Here is a 22,351-nt window from a genome sequence, read left to right on the forward strand (position 1 = left end):
TATTATTTTAATAACATAATATATAACTTGTCATAGATGTTTCTTTTTTTGTTTTGTTTTCTGTATTAGTGTGTGGGTAGAACATTTCCAAACATCCATTTTCCCAAAAAAATCATTTAACTAAATGTTTTGTATTTTGTTAAATAAAATAGTATATTAATTAATAGTACTTTTCAGATAAAAGCATGGCCAAGGCTGTCTAGGATTACTTGGAGAGCCAGAGGCAAGTGGGACAGCAAAACAACTGCAGAACAACTGTGGCAGGTTATCAAACATGCACGGAGCAACCTAACAGTCCATTTTCTTATACAACTGCAGGACAGTATACCTAAGAAAACTGATGCAGTTTCAACAGCAAAGGGTGGTCAAATATTGATTTGATTTAGCTTTATCTAGGCCTATTTACTGCTACATTTATAAAAATAAAAAAAATTACAACCTTTTATTTCCTTCTTTTTGAAAGCATCTTAGGTGTACAGATTTGTCCAGGTGCACGGTAAGATTTTAATCAACACGTAAAAAATGCTCTTGCACCACTATACCTTTATTGTTTCAGGCTGTGTTTTTCAACAAATCTGTAAGAAGTAATACAACTAAAACCAAACAATAAGAGTTTAATGGCTACAAAAATAAAACTGTTGTCTTGGTGTGTTTCACAAACAGATATTAAGGTCCAATTAGTTATGTTATGTAGAATGTAATATGCTCTTTTGTGAAAACGCACTCAAAATGCCAGTACAATTAAAGACCATCTGATAATAATGAAATTGTGGGCCAGGTTAATGCAAAATTCATAAAAGCATGCAAACATGGTCAAGAGGTTCAGCTGTTGTTCAGACCAAATGTCAGAATGGAAAGGTCAGAGAAGAAGGGCCAGACTGGTCAAAGCTGATAGGAAGGTGACAGTAACACGCATTACAACAATGGTATACAGAAGAGCATCTCTAAACACACAACGCATCAAACCTCTGAGTTGATAGGCTGCAGCTTGCATGAAAAGAAACAATGACGACCAGGCGCATCTGGGATTTGGAGGGCTGCGCCAGATGAGAAAGCATACCAAACGGGATATTGTTCCAACGGCTCAAAGACAGCCGCACGCCTGCCTGCTGCCGCCTCCCGTCGACCTCTCGAACTTCCCTTTCATTCTTTCATTCAAACGTTTCATCGTCTTGCTCTTATTCACCCATGTAGCCTATCACATTTCCACAGTTAATTTTCCTTCGGGGCATTTCGGCACATGAACATTAGGAATCACCAAGGAAGTTATTCACATTCTCCTGTTAGATAACTTAGTTGACTGAACTATTCTTACGATGCTGAACATTATGGGGATGTCAGCACCCTTGGCAGTAAAGTCACGGATTTCAAGCGAAGAACATGTTGTTTATGTCTTTTTAATTTGCACGTTCAATTAGCCGACAGATCTTTACTGCTTCAAGAACAACTGTAAGTAGTTGTGCTGTTTCTCCTCCTCCCCTCCACTCACTCCCCGAGGAGACGATTCACCTCGTCCTACGCACTTTCTCCATATCTTCATATCTTTCGCTGTTCTTCCCTGAAACAATACTCGTATCTCCTAGCAGACAAGAGCCAGTCGTCGTCTAAACTGTTTCAGTGCAAGAAGGACATCACCCCAGTTTTTTCATGTCACCGCTGGACCGAAGTTTACAGAAATGGGAATACATTATGGGCGCTGGTGGGAACGCATCTTGATTTTGGCCACTGTGTTGACGTCACCTGCATTCACGTAAGTTTGCGTGATAAAGCCTACGGTTAGCGGTTAAAACAAGAGCCGTTTTTCGGGACCGAGGGAAGGACAGATGTAGGTATCATGCACTGACAAATGTTTACAACTATAGCTGTTGAATGTGCATTAACTATGGACAACACAACAATAAGGCTGATAATATGACCCGTTTGAAAAAAAAGGTACAAATGCATGTCGCTGGGGTGGTATCCTATCGGTACATAAAATTGTACCCACAGCCAGCAACGTATAATTAATTTGTACATGTTTTGGTTGGAAAACATACTCATTTGTAGTCAAAGAGAACATTACTGTACTTTAAGGGTACATTTGGTAAATCTGGTCCCTGAAGAACAAAAATGTACCTCCACTGTCGCTTTTTCTGTGAGTGTAGGGAGGAAGTTGATTTTTACTTTGCGGTTTTTTTTTCAGTGAAGATGCTGGAAGTCGTTTCCCTTTGTATGTGTAGCCAACTTATTTAAAAAAGGACTCGAAAAAAGGGCGAAATACGAATATATGTTATGTCATGAGTTCAAGCCGCCTATTAGGCTATGATTGTATTTATGTTTCCTGGAAAAGACACACACACACACACACACACACACACACACACACACACACGATAATGCTTTTAAACAGATATTTCATTTTCTTTTATTGTATTGGTCCATATGTTTTCCTGTGTATTGAAGGCCTGCTTTTGATATTTAGAGAACAGAAGTTTCCTTAAAATACTTAAAGTAACCGCAAAGCAGCTTGTTTGGCGATATTATATATTTCCGTATTTTATAAGCCGTATTTTAAAAAAAAAAGAAAAAAAAAGTTGAGTTTAATAATGCAGTAACTCGCAGAAATCTACATTCAATATCCAAAAACAGATATATAAATTGGTGTTCTGCTTACAATTCTGGATGTTCACTGAATACATTGAAGTGAGTAGCCTATTGCGCTTAAGGGTACACGCAGTGCCACACTTTGAATTCAAGCCAAGTTGAAATATTCTGTTTTTAAACCCGGTTATGTTCAAAGTGCAATTTGAGTGGGTCTTTACTTGTTTCAGGCAGCTAATTTGCAAGTTAATCGGTGGAGGTAGGAGTTGTATGATCTACAGTATATCACTCAGCACAGTGAAATTGTGATAAGAATTTAGAATACTTTGGTGCAGTTAATTAGCGATATCTTATACCGTCTTTACCACAAATGCGAGTTTGAGTGACACTCGACAGGAACTGTCCATCTTTCTTGTTCTTCTTTCTCTAGGGTCCTGTGCAATGACATTATTGGCCTGAAGGGGGCCGCTGACCCAGTTCTTACCCCCTACACGGTGTGCCTGCAGCTTGCGGGCCTGAGTAAGAGGCAGATGCGTCTGTGCGTGCGCAGCCCCGATGTGACGGCCTCCGCTTTGCAGGGCATCCAGGTGGCGCTACACGAGTGTCAGCACCAACTGCGGGACCACCGCTGGAACTGCTCCTCGCTGGAGAGCCATGGCAAACTGCCCCTGCAGAGCCCTATCCTCAGCCGCGGTGAGCTGAGGGGCCAGGCCAAACGGGCAGGTGCTAACTGACAGGGGGTGTGGTTAAAGGGAAATCTGTGGCTTGTAGAGGCTTGGTTAGTAGAGGTGAATTGGACTAAAAAAAGGTATCTATTCCGTGGCTTAAGAGGTATATTTGTGTCTGTTCTGGGGATTAATAAACACTTTAAATGCAAGAAAAACTTACTGTTAAAAAAATAGAATGCTGAAAAGTTTGACACGTTACACATTCTTAGCTTCCACAGGGCTGAAAACCTCTGCACTAACTGATGAAGGTGCGACATATGCAGTCCTATTGTGTGCATGCATGCATTCAAAAGGTACAGATGCACAAAAAACCAAGGTGGAAAGCCCAGGGGTTCAGAGGTTCTACCTCCTGCCTGAAGTATTTTGATAACTAGCAAACCCAGGCCACTGGAACAAAGCACTGGGAAGGACTTTCTGAACCTCTGACAAAAAAATCTTAGTGCTGTCAAGGTATTGGGCATGCCCTGCCAAGGTGTAACATGCCAGTCATCCTAATATATGTGATTGTGACTGCTGGGACCAAGAGAGGTAGCACAGTAGCACTTAATATCTGTGACTGTGAGTGTTTGGACCAGGACTACTGAGTACTGACAGGTTTAAAAGAAACTCTTTTTTTTTTAAAGATATTTTTTAGGCCTTTTTCAGCTTTATTGGACAGTATATAGTATAGGGAGACAGGAAGAATGGGAGCAAGAGAGAGGGGAAGACATGCGACAAACGTCAGACGGTCGGATTCGAACCGCCAACGTCAGTGCTCTACAGGCTGCGCCACCGAGACACCCAAGAAACTCATTTTTTCACATTGAGAACAAAATTCTCATTTCATATCATTTTGTACTTTTCGGTTTTGTTTTGTGACCCAGAGATCTTCAAGAGTAATCACAAGTTGTATCAGCATTTGAAGAGTTAAAGTAGGTCAAATTCATAGTTTACCTGCATCTGGTTAGGCGTACATTAGATACGGGGAGTTTGCATTGGCTTGTGGCCTGTGATGCATTGAATTTTGGCCCCGCGGTCCTCTCCCCCTCCCCTCAGGGTTCCGGGAAAGCGCGTTCTCTCTGGCACTGATGGCAGCGGGTGTGGCCCACTCAGTGACGTCAGCTTGCAGTCTGGGAAAGTTGAGGGGGTGTGGCTGTGAGGCCAAGCGTCGCCTTGACGACAACAGGATCCTCCTGAAGCTCCGGGAGTTGCAGCACCAGGCCGTGCAGAGGGGTGGCAGGGGGGCCCGCGGGGGGCAGCTACGCCCCTTCCAGCTCCATTACCAGAATTTCCACTCTTTTGACTCCCTGCTGGAGGAGGGCCCTTCCTCACAGGACACCTGGGGGTGGAGCGGCTGCAGCCAAAACGCCCACTTCGGCGAACGCTTCTCCCGTGATTGGCTGGACCCCCGGGAGTCATCGCGCGACATTCACGCCCGCATGAGGATGCACAACAACCGCGTGGGCCGCCAGGTGCGTGCACCCAAGTCCTTTTGTCCTACTCTGAGCTCATTCTCTTCTCAAGTGCTTTCACACATATGATGAGAAGGACATTTATATCAGACAGTTCATCACATGCATATGATTTATTAGCCCACACAGAGGAAGACGCGGAGCCACCTTTGGGTCCAGTCACAGTCCAATAGATCACAGAGGAAGATGCCGGGGCTTTTTATTACAAGGGCAGGTGTCTTACGACACTTCCGCTGTACCGTTGGAAAATAGTATGGGGATATATTGTGCAGTTCAGTAGACACAACATATTTTGATGACACAGTTTTGGGCACAGCCACACTCACCAAACCCAGGAAAATGTATATCAATACTACATTAATAGAAACATTTCCACTTTCTCATCCAGTGTACTCGATTTCCGGATGCAATAGTATGCAAGTATGTCCTATGATACTCTTCACAAAGAGAAGTTGGTTCCTCAATGTCCTGGCTAAATTTTCTACCTGGCTCTATAAACTTGCCTCATCATCCCCTGATTCAATTGGCAATCCTGCTGAAAAAAACAGCTGAAGCTAGGTTTTGAAACAGCTGGTAGCTGGTTGACCAGTTCAGGCCAGCTCCCGGCTAGACATGGTTATGCTGGTTGACCAGTTCAGCTCAGTTTTGAAACAGCTGGTAGCTGGTAGCATGCTTATGCAGTTCTGTTTGTGGCTGCTGGTCTGTCAGCACTGGTACAGACTGTGGGGGCGATGCATGTGTTAGAACTGAGTGTTCAGTCACACCATAGCCATTTGTCATTGCCTTTGGCTGGAGGGCTGTATTGGCGAGGCAACAATGTAAATCTGGCATTTCTATTGGTCTCACTGCTCTATAGCAGCCACTCATATCGTCACCTGGCACCTGCAGATGCAAGAACTGAAAATACGCTGACCTTGGCTTGTTCCCTTCCAGCGACATGGATGTGATTGGTGGTGCATCTGCAGCGATGAACAATAGAGAGAAATATTATTTTACAAAACATTATGCAGGGATACAACCATTCTTTCACGATGAAACATGGAGTGTGGAGATCGACTCAAAGTAATTGCCAGCCTTTGAGGATTATAGGGATGATAAGGCAGGCAATTTTAATTTTGAGCTGTCAGGTAATTGCGAAAGTAAATCTACTCCCATTGAGAGAAGCTACATGTTTCAACAACCTTCTTGGCTTGTATTCTGGCTCTCCGAGCCCGGTGCAGAATACAGTTTGGAAAATGAAACGTTCTGGATACATAAGCATAAGCATGCAAAGCAACTTCCAAATCGCATCCTACAGGAAGGAGTCCAGACTTTTCAGAGATTATATCAACCTTTTTGAAAGATTTATTATTCCCAGTTTATTATTCCCAGTTTAAAGTTGTAATGTTGTTACATCATGCTGTTACCCTGTGTCCTACATTCCTTCCTAAAGCCAAAGTGAAATTAACTTTAACCGTGTTCATTATGCAATGTGTTATTGTCTGTTCAGTCATTTATGACTCATTCATGATGCACTGTCCACAATTGTAAACTTTACTGCCCTTTAAAGATCCTTGAAAGAATGGTCTACGTGTCTGTATTTCCCTGTGTTTAATGCAATTTTCATATGCTCTTTAATGCTTATTTATGCTGTACTTTAACTAGGCTACAAAATGAATTGGCCATCAGGGACATCAAATATTTATTCATTTGGAGTGAACTGAATGTCAGTGTTGTCTTGCTGAGGCCAAAGCACAGTATGACAGAGTGGTGCACTAATCAGTGTAGACTGGAGTTTATGTGATCAGGCTTTATGTCATGTACAGACACAGACAACATTCAGTTGCGGGCAGCCCATACACTTCCATGTTCAGTATAGTGTCCAATCAGAAAGCAGCATCTCTCTCTTTTTCTCCCTCTCTCTCTTTCTCTCTGTCTCTCTCTCTCTGTGGCAGGTTGTGGCAGACAACATAAAGAGGAAGTGTAAGTGTCATGGCACATCAGGCAGTTGCCAGTTCAAGACCTGCTGGTATGCCACGCCCGAGTTCCGGCTAGTGGGCGCCATGCTGCGAGAGAAGTTCAGTTCCGCCGTCTTCGTCAACTCGCAGAACAAGAACAGCGGCGCCTTCAACCCCCAGCCCAGGGCCGGGGCTAAGAGGCAAGGGCAGGGGCGGGGCCGAGGACCGGGCGGGGCAGGATTTGGGAGGGGCCGGGGCAGGCGCCCACACCTGTCCCGCGACCTGGTCTACTTTGAGAAGTCGCCGGACTTCTGCGAGCAGGAGGCGAGGGTGGACTCCCCGGGCACGCAGGGCCGGGTCTGTAATAAGACCAGCCTGCACACAGAGGGCTGCGGCTCGCTCTGCTGCGGCCGAGGCCACAACGTGCTGAGGCAGACCCGCAGCCAGCGCTGCAACTGCCAGTTCCACTGGTGCTGCTACGTCATGTGCCAGGAGTGCCGCGTCACCGAGTGGGTCAACGTCTGCAAGTGAGCCGTCCACGCACTGCCCGCCATTTCAGGTGCCCCCACAAACAGGATACAGCAAAGGGCGTATCCCTCCCCGCGGTGATATACTGTGGGTGTGCGGTGAGCAGGTGACACAGAGGCCAGGACCCATCCAGAAATCAAACAACATATATATCTAACTTTCTTAAATTGTGTAACTCTGTGAAAAATGAAAAATGCATTGAGTGTAAAGCCGACTTGATAAAGTAGCTGGAAAGTTGTGGTTTGTTGGAGGGGGTGAAGTAATAAAAGTGCGTTTGAAATGCTCTAAAAATAATACAAAAACATAAGCAGAAATTCTAACCTTACACAACCTTACTGCTAAGTGCAAGGCCCGAGAAGTTGCTAACTAAACATTCTTCCTGTTTCAAATAGAAAGCCCACCTGCCTCCACTCCACAGGGGAAAAGCAGAGAAAGATGTGTGGTGGCAGCTAGTGTCTGAACAGTCTCCACTGTATGCTGGTTGTTTTTCACTATCAAAACTACTATTTCTGATGCTTTTAGCCAAATAAGATCTCTGTTGGCCCCTTAGCAAAAAAAAAAGCATCTATTTCTCTGCTCTGATTTTACCTCATATACACAGCTCAGGCCCCACCACCTGAGTCTCTGTCTGCTTCATCTATTATCTATTTGTATGTATTTCCTGTCTTGAGATTAATATTCCCTCCCCTGGTGATGTTGTTCTCAAAATGCCAAGGATCTGTTTGAATCCCTGGGCCTTCTGAACTGTGACAGGCCTTACCTCCTTCATGTCTAAAACAGACAACAGGAGCACACAGACCTGTAAAAAACAAAACAGTAGCTGCTACCATAATACACATTTGTGTACACATTATGTTGTGGATATATTTTTTAAATAAATGTTTATTTGCAAAGGCATTTCTGTTTCTTGAGAGTATTTCTGTTTTAGTGTTTAGTGTTTAAGGGAAATATTAATTCTGGTGATTTGTCACTAATAAACACTGATGAAAAAATTCCTGAATACAGAACACAAGGATTTATGCACACTAAGGTGACCGTATTGAATGCTGTTCTCTCCTGGGATTGGGGGCGCTGGTGATATTTTTCATGATGGATATTTAATGCTGCATCTGGGACACACTAGCCATATTTAATGCTGCATTTGGGACACACTAGCCGTATTGAATGATGCATTTGGTAAATTATTCACTTAAGCGATAAATATGGAACAAATGGACTACATTTATCCCATTTAGTTTTAGCCTGAAACACAAGAAGAACACAGTCAAGATCAAAATCTCACTTCCATTTCAAATCTAAGGATAATCTGCATTAGTCTAATGTTCAGTTTACTTAATTTGTTATTTCTGCTTTTATATTACCATGACGCCGAAAGAGAAATGCAAGTGTCACTGTTATACTGTTGTGCACATGAGTTGTTCAAAGCAGACCTATTGGTGTCTTGTGATGGGGGTGGCCTGTAGCGTAGTGGTTAGGGTAAATGACTGGGACACGCAAGGTCAGTGGTTCTAATCCCGGTGTAGCCACAATAAGATCCGCACAGCCGTTGGGCCCTTGAGCAAGGCCCTTAACCCTGCATTGCTCCAGGGGAGGATTGTCTCCTGCTTAGTCTAATCAACTGCATGTCGCTCTGGATAAGAGCGTCTGCCAAAATCCCTGTAATGTTGTGATATAATAATTTGTTGAACAAAGCATTGTGAAGACAAGTACGCTGTACTGAAAATCACTTTCTTGGTTTCTGGCACCTCACCCACAGGCACTGCAGAGACCAGCTCTCTAAAACTGAAATAAAAACCCTTGAAAAGCTGCCATTGTGTTGTTAAAACCTGAGCTTTTAGAAAGCACCAGTATGCGTCTTTTTCAGCTGCGCTGTATATTGGTGTTTAATGTGCTGCGTGTGTGTGAGCGGATAGGCCATAGCTGACAGGTCCGATTGTGGAACCTGTAAATACATGTGCCACGCACACCCCTGTACCTTGCATGTCTTTATATTCTCATCATTACATCTCAGAAACAAACGAGAGCCTCAGCACAGTGTTACATAGTGTTTTAATGTGTAATGCTGTTCATATACCCATTCAACTGTCTCCCCCCAAGCAAACGACACAAGGTTACAACGGTCTGCTGTTGGCAGGAACGTGCACCAAATATGTTGCCTTCTCTCGACAGCTGATCTTTATTTGATCTGCTTACCAGGGCTGGTTTATTATTTCAGTCACTTTACTAGAGAATTAGAGGACACCTTGATACTCTTTTATTGCAGATGGAACCATATTGGATATTATGATGAAATGCTCTGACCCATAGAGGACTCAATCGTCAATGTGACATTTGGCCTCTTTTATAGTCATCGGTCCCATGTTGTCTATTAAATGGCATAAAATAGGCTCCCTGGCATTGCAGAGTAAACACAGCATTATGTCACTTTTTGTTGACACCGGGCTAGACACAAATTTGTCATCAAACTACTGCATATTACTGTGGCAGTAGAAGAATTTGGGCACTTGTTTCAAGAGAAGGAACAGATCTAAATTTCACATTGTGTCATTGGCCAGCTCTTATAAGAGGAACAGAGAGAATTGTAAAAGATGAGGGAAGAAAACTGATGAAAGGAAGTGGGACAAAAACAGGTTCTGCATCTGAATTAATTTATTTGATCTTTATTATTTCAGTCTGTAGCTTCACAGAACTACTGCTATTGTTATTTTGCCATTAGGCAGGAAGACATGATCCTTTGTGCATTTTCTCTCTTGCTCCCTCCCTATCTCTCTGCCTTACTGCAGTCCGTGACACAGACGAACACATGCATGGCTGTGATGTAATGGAAGCCGAGGAGTGTGAAGACAGAGTGGAGCTACGGGGAGGTGGAGAGGGGCAGCACTGACACTGATGTAATGTTCACATGCCTGCCAATGCGCTGCCTGCTGCGTGGATGGACAGATAAGATGATGCAAAGATATTCACTGTTGAGAATGTGGAAAGATTGACAAACAGTGCCGCTGGAAACTACAGTTGTGTGTTCACATGAGTTTATGGCTGGGATTTATAAGGATATGTAAAAAACATACAAAGGCATGTAGGTGTCTAAATAAACAAGCACTTTATTTACTTTACATTACTTTATTACTCCTACTTATTCATGGGATTATCTAATCAGCCAATTGTGTGACAGCAGTGCAATGCATACAATCATGTAGATACGGGTCAGGAGCTTCAGTTAATGTTCACATCAACCATCAGAATGGGGATAAAATTTTATCTAAGTGACTTTGACCATTTAATGATTGTTGGTGCCAGACAGGGTGGTTTGAGTAACTCAGAAACTGCTGATCTCCTGGGATTTTCACACACACTAGTCTCTAGAGTTTGTAAAGAATGGTGCAAAAAAAAAAAATCCAGTGAGCAGCAGTTCTGATGATAGAAATGTGTTAATGATAGACGTCAGAGCACCAGACTGGTCAAAGCTGACAGGAAGGTGACAGTAAGGCAACTAACCATACATTACAACAGTGGTATGCAGGAGAGCATCTCTGAACACACAACACATCATATATCTAACTGGATAGGCTACAGCAGTAGAAGTCTAAAAAATAAGTAATAAATACCTATTAAAGTGCTCGATGACTGTGTGTTATAAATGGTTACTGTGTGTGTCTGTGTGTGTGGGTACATTCGCAACTCCAAATCATTCTTGTTATGCTAATAAAGTATTTTTGATGTTTGAATTCTTGAATTGAATCATTTGAAAGAAATAGAAAGTGTGTGAGAGAAAGAGAGACAGAGAGAAAGAAAAACAAGCATGCAATATGATATGAATAAAGAACTATAAACATCTGCACATAGGCCTTGTTCCCCCTTGTGTTTCTCAATCCCTTCATTTAAATTCCTTGTATGATATAGGACAGAGCTTAGGGAGGGAGAGGGTGTGGGATGGGAGAGAGATGAGAGAGAGAGACGAGAGAGAGCCCAGAACAAACATGAGAAACCACCTCCTCAGAACATCAAAGCTGCTCTCCCAACATGCAGGCCATCATTAGCCTACAGTACCCATGCCTGTGAATTGATGGGCTGCACTTGGGCGATCACTTCAGAGAGAACAGCCTTCTTTCAATTAATATCTTCTTCCCCTCCTACCTGCACTTAGCCCACTGTGATGTACCCCTGCCCCCTGTAACCCCCCCCCCCCCCCCCCCACCCCCACACACAAACACACATGCTAACTCCTTATGTCAATATATTTTAACCTCTTTTAATTCATTTTACTCAGATTTATTTATTTTTATAGTCATATTTGTTTGCCCATTCCTTTGCTGAGCCTGTGATACCCTCTAAAGCATAGTTGAAGTGCATCAGTATATTCACTATTTTATAGATTATTTAAAAAATGTTCAGATTCAATTATATATGTAAAGTTGACATTTCTGTTTCTGTTCTTATATATACATTTATACATACTCATAATTATAACTGCCAGTATGGGTTGAAGTTCTATCTGATTTTACTTGCACGCATCATAAATGTTGCACAATTCACCAGAATGTTGCAAAGAGTCACCAGAAAATGATCCGCATCTGGACCAATAAACACCATCTTCTCTGGAAGAGGAACCAACCTGTACATGTGTTCGGCTTGCCATACGTACTTACACGGCAAGAACACAACAGACTGTGCCTTCGTTCTGTGCGGTTCGAGTCTCAGCTGTAGCCTGTGGGTGAATCTGTTGCTGTCCAGGGTGCTGAATGTTTCCCAAGCTGACTTTGAATTCAAATGCTTTTTTCAGACATTTTTCTTTTCATTTTTCTTACAGCAATACAAACATTTTGTCCTTACAAGGTACAATGCCAATATTCAAAGATTCATACTTGGATTCAATACGCGTTGAACATTACAGACATACATTTCTTTCGACCCTTATTGAATTTATTTGGAGCTGAAGTTAAAGACCATTGTTGACATAATCGGCACCTGAGAAGGGGGCCAGTGGTCCGCTTTGATACCCGCTCTTTCTTCTGCTTTCATTTTGATGGATGCACGTCCCCTATACACCAGATAGCTAACGGGTTGACAAGTATATATGAAACGCGCATGGAGGTATGTTTAAAAAAAAACACATTTAGTGTGATACATTCTGAATTAGTCCCAGTGGTATAGCCACTTCTGTCCGGAGATTAAGAGTGTCGACACGAGAAAAATGTACACAAATATCGCGAGATGATCGCACTGTTTTAAAGCCAATGCAGTATGGATAGAAACATCGCGATATCCGCCCCCCCCATCCTTTGCGTCCCTGAAATCGACAAGCGAGCTGGTGTCACCGTAGCGGAGGTAAGTGAAGATGCTAGTGTCGACGAACATCAACATACATGAAAGAATAATCTGTTGGGTAGCATCTCATACTTTTAAATATATACAGTGGATGTCCACGTTGGTGGTGTAAACAGTCATTGTGGCTTTTGAATTAATATTACAGATTTTCTCGCCTAGCTAGCTATAGCTACATCATTAGCTGCCTAGCTAACTAGCTATCATAAGACTAGGCTATGGCATTGGAGTGATTGGAAAAGGGGGTGGAGGATAAATATCAGGTAGGCTACTGGACTATGGACATCTGCGGTAGGTAGCTGCCTGGCTAGATTTTGTGAGCAGCTAGCAATGCGACTTACCAGTTACAGTGCATTGGGGTCACTGAAAAAAAGACAGAAGCTCATTAATTGGTTTCCACATTAATCGAGCTAACGTTAGTTAGCTGAATTGTAACATTCACTAACGTCATCGTAGCTATGTCGTCGTAGCAAGCTATATAGGTGACCATCAAAATTACAGGAGCTCGCGAAAAGCAAGTTCATTTGAACTAATTTGGAAGAACTAGCTGTCATATATTTTTAAACACACATTTTGCAACACGTACATTGTAGGCTAAGACTGACTCTAAGTTGCTTGGTAGTGATCAAGAGAAGCGTATTATTTATGAGGATGCATGGACTCAAGATGTGTCACCTAAGAAATGATTGATTCGTGTGATTTGTTAGATGCTTGGTGTATTTTACTGTATGCTGTTTGTGTAGCTAATTATCATGAGTTCATTTTCACACTTGAAATCTTGTCCCTGAATTACCCCAAAGAAGCATACAAATTTGTGTCATAACCGTGGAGAGCGCAAATACAGAGTAACGCAAATGCAGATTTTCATGTTGCAGCATAGTGCACATGTGGAAGATAGCGATCGGGAAAGATCTTTCCATCTTCGATTCTAATTACCTTGAAAATTATTCATTCATATTCGCTATAAAAATTATTATGCTTCGTATAGATGTATGCGTATTGATATCCGTCATTCGTTAGTGTTACTAATCAGTTTAAAAGCTTGTATGGGTTAAGTCACACCGAGGACTGGTGATGGGACAAAATGTTACAATCAGCCGCGCATCAGGTGCTTTTTCTGATATACCGCAGTACTGTAAACTGCTGGAGATTCTGTCTTGTTCTTTAATTCACTTAAACTATAAATCCTTGTGGTTCAGCCAGAATCATGGACACAATTTAGCCTCACTACAAGAACAGTGTGAATATACTACAGTACTGTGGTATTATGATTAGGGGCTGTCACCAGAGGGGAATGGAGTCAAAGCCCCTTTCACATTATGAAAAGGGACACATATCAGATGTGTGTAAGGCTGAAAAATAAAAGATTAAACACTAAAAAAGGAGCAAAAAAGCAGGAGGATGTATTGAAAGCACTACAACAGATCATATTTATTAATCAAAGTAACCATTTAATGTTTAAACTATGAACATGCATACAGTACAAACATATCAGGTATATAATCACAATTTGTTCAACTATATTTTAACCATTTAAATGTTCATGTCTCTGGTTCAGATAGTTATTGCATATATTACTGCAAGCCATATGCAGCATTAGTGACTATATATGTTGCTAGCTTATCGTTGAACCAACTTAAACCTCCTTCACTGAAGAGAAAGTGCTGTTTTCCTGATTGTACTGGCAGCCAGAGTTCTGTCACACAAGCCTTTCCCACTTCCTGCTGCAACTGTTATTTTTAATCACATGACCAGCGTCAAAACCTGACACAGGCCATTTCAACAGACAAAAAAACCCTTGCATGATAAAACATTTTTGGATCATAACTACAAAAACAATTCCCAATATGCAAAATATTGATTATTGTTTTGCTCTGTCAATGTGGAATATCCTGTTTAAATTATTCTTTTCGGTTATCTGTTCTCACAACTGCAGTCTACATGATTTTGTATGTGTCGTATAGCATGAGTGTGAGAAATTAGGTTAATTCTTGCATTAATTATGGGCACTAGAAATGACACAACCACAGAGGTTGGAGGCATTGGATGCTGGTGTATGTGATAGTTTCGGACAGACTTGTGTGGTGTGCCTTACATGTCTCTATAATCTTAGAAAATGTGCAGGCGGTCTTTGCTTCCTATGCTAGGAAAGCGATAGCGCAGTAACCCTATGTAAATAAGCTCACACCAAGTAAAAAAAGATCACACTTTCAGAGATGTGGCTACTGTGGCTAGGAGTAGGTAACTGCTTGACTACTAAGTGCATGTGTGTAGGTGTGTACCAGAGTGGATCCTCTAAAGTGTGTCAAAATGCGCATGTGTGGGTGTGTGTGTGTGTGTGTGTGTGTGTGTGTGTCTGCGCGTGCCCATGTGTGTGTGTGTGTGTGTGTGTGTGTGTGTGCATGTGGTGGGACTCACAGGGAAAAGATTGAACAGATTGTGATTGAGCCTGAAGCAGTGGCAGGATCACAGTTCTTTGTGTGTGTGTGCGTGTGGGTGTGTCTGTGTGTATGGCTGTGCTCGTGTGTGGGTGTGTGAGAGGGGGAGGAATGCTCTCTGAAGTCAGAATGAGTTCCTCTCTCTGTGTGTCACAGGCAGCGGTTGTTTTCTGGTGAAAGCCAGCGTGGCACTGGGGTCTGTGCAGGAGGTCTGTGCTCCTGACTGGCAGCAGGGCCGGGTGTGTTGGCGTGCGCCTCCATCATTTCGTAGGCTTTAATTGTCATCTCACATCGAGAGAATTGAGGTTAGGGCTGATGTTTGGAAACATGCTATTGAGGGGAACTGCTGAGTCTATCCCTGTGGCTTAGCTGTATTCAGAAGTCTCCGACTAACACTTTGTTTGTCATAATATTTGAAGGAGTCAGCGCAGTGAAAAAGAACTGAGCTAAAAATGGACGAAATATAAAGCAATTAGCAATTATTTTATGGACTCAGAAAGTAATACTTGTTGATTTAGCTGTCTTCACCTTTAAAGCACAGCACTAGATGGTATCACCTTTTTTTGTTACTTAATTACTTGTTAATGTCGACATCTTAACTCACAAGCCGCTCTCATCTTGCCACATTTGCAATCAAGCAGGTCAGTCTCTTAACACTCGATTAAAATGATTATTTTTTATTACAGTGTGGGCTAAATAAAATCAGCGGTGTAACATAATGTTTGGGGAACTGGGATGTAGGTTCAATTCCCAGGTGGGGCATTAGCATATCTTTGAGCCAGCCACTTGTCCTGAATTACTTCAGTGAAATATCCAGCTGCGGAGATGGGTTGAAATTGAAAATCCCTTTGGATTAGCAGACTGTCTGCCACATGCTCACACAAATGTGCGTTTTCGATACATAGCTACTTATTTGTTCTCCTGGCGTGGTGAATGAACGGACATTTTAGATCCCTGAGGTGACGAGGTGAGGAACCACCAATTTGGGCTGTGAAGCCTCAGCCTCCACTGTGACATAATTCGTTCATGTCAGGGAGTCTGCAAAGGCCAGGCGTGATTGGCCTCACCTAGCGAGGAAGGGGCGGATCTAATTCAGGCAGGGTTTCCAGGGTAACTGCTGCTTAAATGCCCCCTAGCTGCTCGCTTGGCAAACTACAGATTGTCAGTCAAAGTGTATGTCAGCTCCTGAAGCATGCTCTTAGTGTATGGCTTTGAATGTGCTCAATTCTAATTGGCTCCTGGGTTGGTGTGATGGGGGAGTGGGTGTGGTTCAGCTGGGGTTATCCCTGCATGGGTGTGTGTCGCTAGGCAGTGGTACAAGAGCATAATAAAACGGATAAATACAGATTGGGTAAATGGAGCGGGAGGCAGTGCAATGTTTTAGGGCAGACTTACCCACAGGTGTTTTCGTGCCCACAAGGAGCATCTGTTGTGCCCTCAAAGCATTTACCAGCCTGCAGTTGTCCCCATATATACATACGCTATCTTGGACACTGTTCAAGAGTCATATAAAACATTCAAACATCAAACTGCCAGCCGTAATGATCGTATATGTGCGGCAGGGCTAATGTTTGAGGTTACTCCTCTCAGTCAGTGATTAATGCATCACTGTGCTGGCTACTTTCATACTTAGATTAGTGTCTGCCCCTGCATGACTTCTGCCCACGACCACGGCTCTAAAGCTGAGCATCCGCTGGCTCCTGGTATGAACCACTGCTCCTGGGCCGATTTGAAAATCCCAAGCCTGCCATAAAACCATGACGTAGGGCCATCAAAACACAAGTCAAAGCTGCATTAATTCTAGGAAAAGGCAAATCTGCCATTTCAGCTTCTCACGACAAACAGATTACTAGCTAAGGAAACACGCAGGAAGGAGTGCATCTTGCAATTATGACTGGGATGGTGTGCTTTTAGTATGTTCATTCTATTTGAGGAAAGGAGCCAAGAAAAAAATGCATGATGCCAGTTGGCTTTTTCAATCCCACTGAGTCAGTGCAAAGTCTGTCCCAGTTCAGTCAGATTGGCTGAAAGCGCCAAAGCTGGCCACTCTGGTGTAGACCCCTAAAACAGAACCGAGTAAGTGGCTACCAGCAGCTCTAACACCACCAGATAATTTCCATTCCTGACATACAGAAGAGAAGGTGCTCCAGGAACAGTGTGGTGTTAGGCTAGGCCTGTTTGATGGGCATTTCTGGGCCAGTTCTGTGAAGCACAGGAACGTGTGCATTAATAAAGTGTTCTTCTCTCCCTCTGCGGCAGTGCCCTGTCTTAACCCAGACCACGAGCACGCCCCTGCCGAGGAGCTTCCGCCAAACCCCCCCCAAATCCACGCATTGGAAAGCACCACCGCGGGACAGGCAGAACCTGTGCCAGTCGCCATGGGCAACATATTCACCAACCTGCTGAAGAGCCTGATCGGCAAGAAGGAGATGCGCATCCTGATGGTGGGGCTGGACGCGGCGGGGAAGACCACCATCCTCTACAAGCTCAAGCTGGGGGAGATCGTCACCACCATCCCCACCATCGGTACGACCGCCGCTCTCTTCACCGCCATTTTGGATTTCGCTCCAACCCCCGCCTTAGAGTTTCACTCTGCCCAGTCATTCACGCTTCTGCTGCATAATATTGAAGTTCACAAATGAGAGTCTACTACTAATCTACTGGTGAGGTGGCATGCATTAGTGTACACAGCTAATCAGCTAATTGAGCTGAGGCATCGCTGTGTACGGATAATTCGCTTAATGAGCTGAGGTAATTGGTAGAAAGGAGAACTTGCATACACGCACCGGCCCACCGGGAGTTCCCCGTCCCTGACAGAAAGAGACGCTTCAGCCGCACTGGGACCTGTGTAGGGATTTATCCCGCCTGGACTACAGATATAACCTGGGCAGGCTTCCATAGGTCTGCGCGGCGATGCGTCATTCGCGCAAAGGCTGGTGATTGGCAGCTGTCATCAGTGAGAGACGTGCCTCTCCTCTGATTGGCGTTGTTCTTTAGCCCCATAGGGCCTATAGGCTGGGATATAGTCCCAGATGAGTAATGGAAAGAGTGCCCGCAGTGTTTTTCGTGTGGGCGAGGGTGGCGCGGCAGTCACTGGCACAGTGGGCAGTTCCTGTTTGGAGGAAAAACAAAAGAGATTTTGAAAGCGATTTTCTTTTAGGTCAGTACAGTTACAGAAGCCATACCGCAGTATCAGCGCGAGCAGTAGAGATCACCAAACCTCTCCGATTTGACTTATTCTGGGGAACAGAGGTGGGTAATGTATGGTATATACTGATGCAGTGGTCTACTCTCAGCCTGTATCATGATATGCTGAGGTCAGGCATCTCAAAGGTAGGCAACATTAGCATTCACGTGTTTGACTCACATTCTGTTCTCCAACTGGAATTAATTTTAGCTTTACATGAGCAAGGAATTCATTCCACCTTGACCGAAAAGTTCAAGGGCAGGAGGTCTATGCTGTGCAAGGCCATCCATCATCTCCCTCCCTGTTAGCGTTTAGCATGTTTGAAACCAGCCGCAGGGGAACTTTGGGGTGGATATTCTTAGTGCACATTAAGATGGTGGCCCTCGGGGTCATGCCTGGAAGGCATTTGCATGATTCGGCTGCAGTGCTCCTGACATGGGGCTGGAGGAGCAGGGAGGCTGATTTTCAACTGAGAAGGAAGGAAGGGGGGGCAGAACGATGTTGACTGAAGTGACTGAAATGTGCTGCTCTGTTCTTTCGCCCTGTCAGGGTTCAACGTGGAGACGGTGGAGTACAAGAACATCAGCTTCACGGTGTGGGACGTTGGCGGGCAGGACAAAATCCGGCCCCTCTGGAGGCACTACTTCCAGAACACGCAGGGTGAGCCAGTGAGCCCGTCTCAGTCAGGAGCTGGTAAAAATCACTCCACGCGAGGTTAGGAATGCTGACCAACTGTTAGTGGTGAAGATGGTCAGGGATGGGTTTCAAGCTCAGCTGGGATGCTTCTGCGGTCCTCTTGGGTAAAGTGGGTAACCTCGATTACATCAGGACAACAAAAGCTAAATAACAGTTGTGGTAATATCATTACGGAAGCTATAACATTAATACATTACCTCAGATATGGGCACTTGCAAAGAGGTGTTATTGTTCACCATTTGGAAAAGAAATTTAGGCTACCAGAATCTGTTTTTTTTTTTTTTTTTTTTTTACCTGAATGGTGTTCATCTGGATAAGATTAATAAAAAGAAACTATGAAATTAATTAAAATTAATTGTATATTGGGTATAACCAAGCAGAACAGTGCAAGTAAAAATGTGATGAAATGAGATACACTGACCAAGCAGGGATAAAGCATAGTTGTGCTTCGTGTTGGTCAGCTGTCCTGAGGATATTGTGCTATTTGAGTGTGAGTTTGCAGTGGTGTGTCCTCTGCAGGCCTGATCTTCGTGGTGGACAGTAACGATCGGGAGCGGGTGAACGAGGCGCGGGAGGAGCTCATGAGGATGCTGGCTGAGGATGAGCTGCGGGACGCCGTGCTCCTCGTGTTCGCCAACAAGCAGGCAGGCCACACCCATCCCTCCACCATCCCTCCACCATCCCTCCCTCATCACTCTGTCCCTCCCTCCACCATCCCTCCCTCATCACTCTGTCCCTCCCTCCACCATCCCTCCCTCATCCCTCCACCATCCCTCCACCATCCCTCCCTCATCCCTCCACCATCCCTCCACCATCCCTCCCTCATCCCTCCACCATCACTCCACCATCCCTCCCTCATCCCTCCACCACCCCTCCACCATCCCTCCACCATCCCTCCCTCATCCCTCCACCATCCCTCCCTCATCCCTCCACCATCCCTCCACCATCCCTCCCTCATCCTTCCACCATCCCTCTACCATCACTCTCTCATCCCTCCACCATCACTCCACCATCCCTCCCTCATCACTCCCTCACTATATCACTCCATACACTCTATCACTCCCTCCCTTCATCACTCCATACACTCTATCACTCCCTCACTACATCACTCCATCACTCCATCCTGTATGCCAACACTTTCTTTATCTCTCCATTCCAACTCTTCCTCCATCATTTCCTCCCTCCATCCTCCTTCCACTCCACTCCGTGGCTTACTATTATGTCTTTTTTAATGCCTGTATCATTATCATTTTATGATATGAGATGTGCTATATAAATGATGTCTTATCATTGCTGCTGTTTCTGGAGCCTCTCTAATCTCTCTGTGTCCTCCCTGCCCACGGCCCCGCCCTGCAGGACCTGCCCAACGCCATGAACGCGGCGGAGATCACGGACAAGCTGGGCCTGCACTCCCTGCGCCACCGGAACTGGTACATCCAGGCCACCTGCGCCACCAGCGGGGACGGCCTCTACGAGGGCCTGGACTGGCTAGCCAATCAGCTCAAGAACAAGAAGTGAGGCCGGCCCTCGGGAGGCACGGCCAGGGGGAGCGGGAGGGGGAGGGGGAGGGGGACGGGTACTGGTTTTCTTTTCTGTTTTCAAGCGTGCGGGCGGGGGGTGTGGGGTCAGGGGCTCTGAGGATCAACGTGAACACCCCCTTTCTCCCAACACACACACACACACACACAAACACACAGACGTGCACACTTAGGTAGGTTTGCGTGTGCGCTCCTTCAAGACGACAGGAACTTTAGTTAGGACTACTGTGATTGGGCAATCTGTCGCCAAATGTTGCCAAGGCAGAAAGATTGTGCTTTTCATTGAGGTTTTTGCATTCCTTACAAGTCTCGCAGATTGCTGTTTAATGTGGCACTCCATGGTGTGCAAAGAAATAGGATACATACAAGACTGTATATCCCAGATCATGTGTGAACAGCACAGTCTAATTTGGCTGCCAGTCTTGTATCAATCACCGGTTTTAGGGGGGGATTTCAGGCTTTCCCCAACCATTTGCCTGAAAAGGCACATCTTATCTGGGGATAATCAGTTGAACATGAAGGATTTTCCTCAGCAAGAATGGCTGTTATCTGTTAGCAGCCGGTATTCGCTTGCGATCTCTGCTCCTGTCTGGTCTTGGCAGTAATGGCGGTATGTTTTCTAGAGCGGTGGTGGTGACTGTGAGTGGTGTAGAGTTTGAGAATGGCCATGTGACAAGAGCATGTGACCCGTGGCTGTAGCTGCTGTCTGGCTGTGACGTTATTGTGAGTCTGTAGAAATGCTGTGTGAGATACAGTCTGAAAACGAAAATCCGAAAGGTCTACGGGTAAGCGTTATATTGATTTTTGTTTTGTGCTTGTTTATTTATTTGTCTTTCGGTTTAATTTTGAACATTGGCTTCTAGCAGGATATCTGAAACTTGCACTAAATGCAGAGATGTGTTCAGAAACCTATGAGAAAGTGTCATTTATTCATGTTTGAAGACATATTTTTTAAGTGGCTAGTAAATGGGCCTGCGGTTGTGCCCCTGGGTTCAGGCATAGTAAACCCCAGTGAACTCCTGAGTCACAGGCCACTCTGATGTCACTCCATTCCATGTCTATTTTCAGTTCAGTCAGAATCTGTGTCCACTAACTTCCCAACTGTTAGTATGTGCTGACCTCTCATAATGCAAAACTCTCCGCAGTACAGATATCTGGGTGGTATATTGCAGCCTCTGGTCTGTACATTTCCTTGCAAAACTGCACAGGACATACAGGGTACAAATCACGTATTCAGTTTCATTTTAAGGTATCTAAATTAGGAGGGTGTTTGGTTTTACCTTTTACACACTCTTTGAGTAATTATTATACAAAAAAAACACAGTAACAAACTCAAGAACTTTCCAGAAACAGCGCATAAAGACGGAAGTCACAGTGGCACCAGCGTGTAGCTGCAAGTATTCAATTCTTTTTCTAACCGAACGCTTGGCTCAGTCCAGCTGGGTTGAAACAGATGACCAAACTAACTGAGAAAAAATCCATTTCCACAACAGTGTTTCTTTCTGTGCTACGCAGCTCTAGGTTCAGTCAATAGACCTACAATGGACTGTGTCATAGTTGTGTGGAGGGGGAGGGATATCTCCAACTAAATCCCTTCCTTACAGTGTGTTTTTGGGGAATTGCAGCATTTCCTGTCCTGTTGATTTTTCTCCACTGTTGTATGACCTCAGTCCTGACCCAAGTCAGAGCAGGGCATTGCTTCTCAGTGTACTTCTAGCTGATGACCCTAGACAGTTGCTTTTGTGCATACTAGGCAACCCATTCAGTAAGTGTTCAATTCCTGTTCAATTCCTGAGTGTTTGCTTTTATGAGTGTTTTATTAATTGTGGTATAAGCAGTTATTTTTTGTGTATTTTCCGTAGCCTGTGAAATTGAAGTTGGAATCCTAATCGGCACATTTTTATATCAACGTACCGCAAGTCCTTTATTTGAAGTGTTGGGGGGGT

The 22,351-nt window shown here is 44.3% G+C and overlaps 2 protein-coding genes across 4 annotated transcripts; both read left to right on the top strand.

The window, feature by feature from the left end:
- Positions 1–1,293: 1,293 nt before the first annotated feature.
- Positions 1,294–8,042, top strand: LOC133110245 (protein Wnt-10b-like). 3 transcript variants are annotated; one of them, XM_061220202.1, is made up of 5 exons: positions 1,294–1,449; positions 1,584–1,750; positions 3,011–3,273; positions 4,344–4,759; positions 6,694–8,042. In XM_061220202.1, the coding sequence occupies exons 2-5, from the start codon at positions 1,677–1,679 to the stop codon at positions 7,225–7,227; spliced, it is 1,287 nt and encodes a 428-aa protein (XP_061076186.1). In that variant the 5' UTR covers positions 1,294–1,449; positions 1,584–1,676; the 3' UTR covers positions 7,228–8,042. The 3 variants fall into 3 exon arrangements, with proteins under 3 accessions (XP_061076186.1, XP_061076185.1, XP_061076187.1); XM_061220201.1 differs by having other exon boundaries at positions 1,587–1,750; XM_061220203.1 differs by having other exon boundaries at positions 1,294–1,750; positions 3,087–3,273.
- Positions 8,043–12,516: 4,474 nt separating this feature from the next.
- On the top strand, positions 12,517–20,402 carry LOC133109871 (ADP-ribosylation factor 3-like). The gene is made up of 5 exons (XM_061219592.1): positions 12,517–12,549; positions 17,244–17,510; positions 18,721–18,831; positions 19,387–19,511; positions 20,224–20,402. Exons 2-5 carry the CDS (start codon positions 17,363–17,365, stop codon positions 20,383–20,385), a joined length of 546 nt encoding a protein of 181 aa, XP_061075576.1. The 5' UTR covers positions 12,517–12,549; positions 17,244–17,362; the 3' UTR covers positions 20,386–20,402.
- The last annotated feature ends 1,949 nt before the right edge of the window (positions 20,403–22,351 follow it).

This window comes from Conger conger, chromosome 14 (assembly GCF_963514075.1).
Source record: "Conger conger chromosome 14, fConCon1.1, whole genome shotgun sequence".
NCBI classification, from domain to species: domain Eukaryota; kingdom Metazoa; phylum Chordata; class Actinopteri; order Anguilliformes; family Congridae; genus Conger; species Conger conger.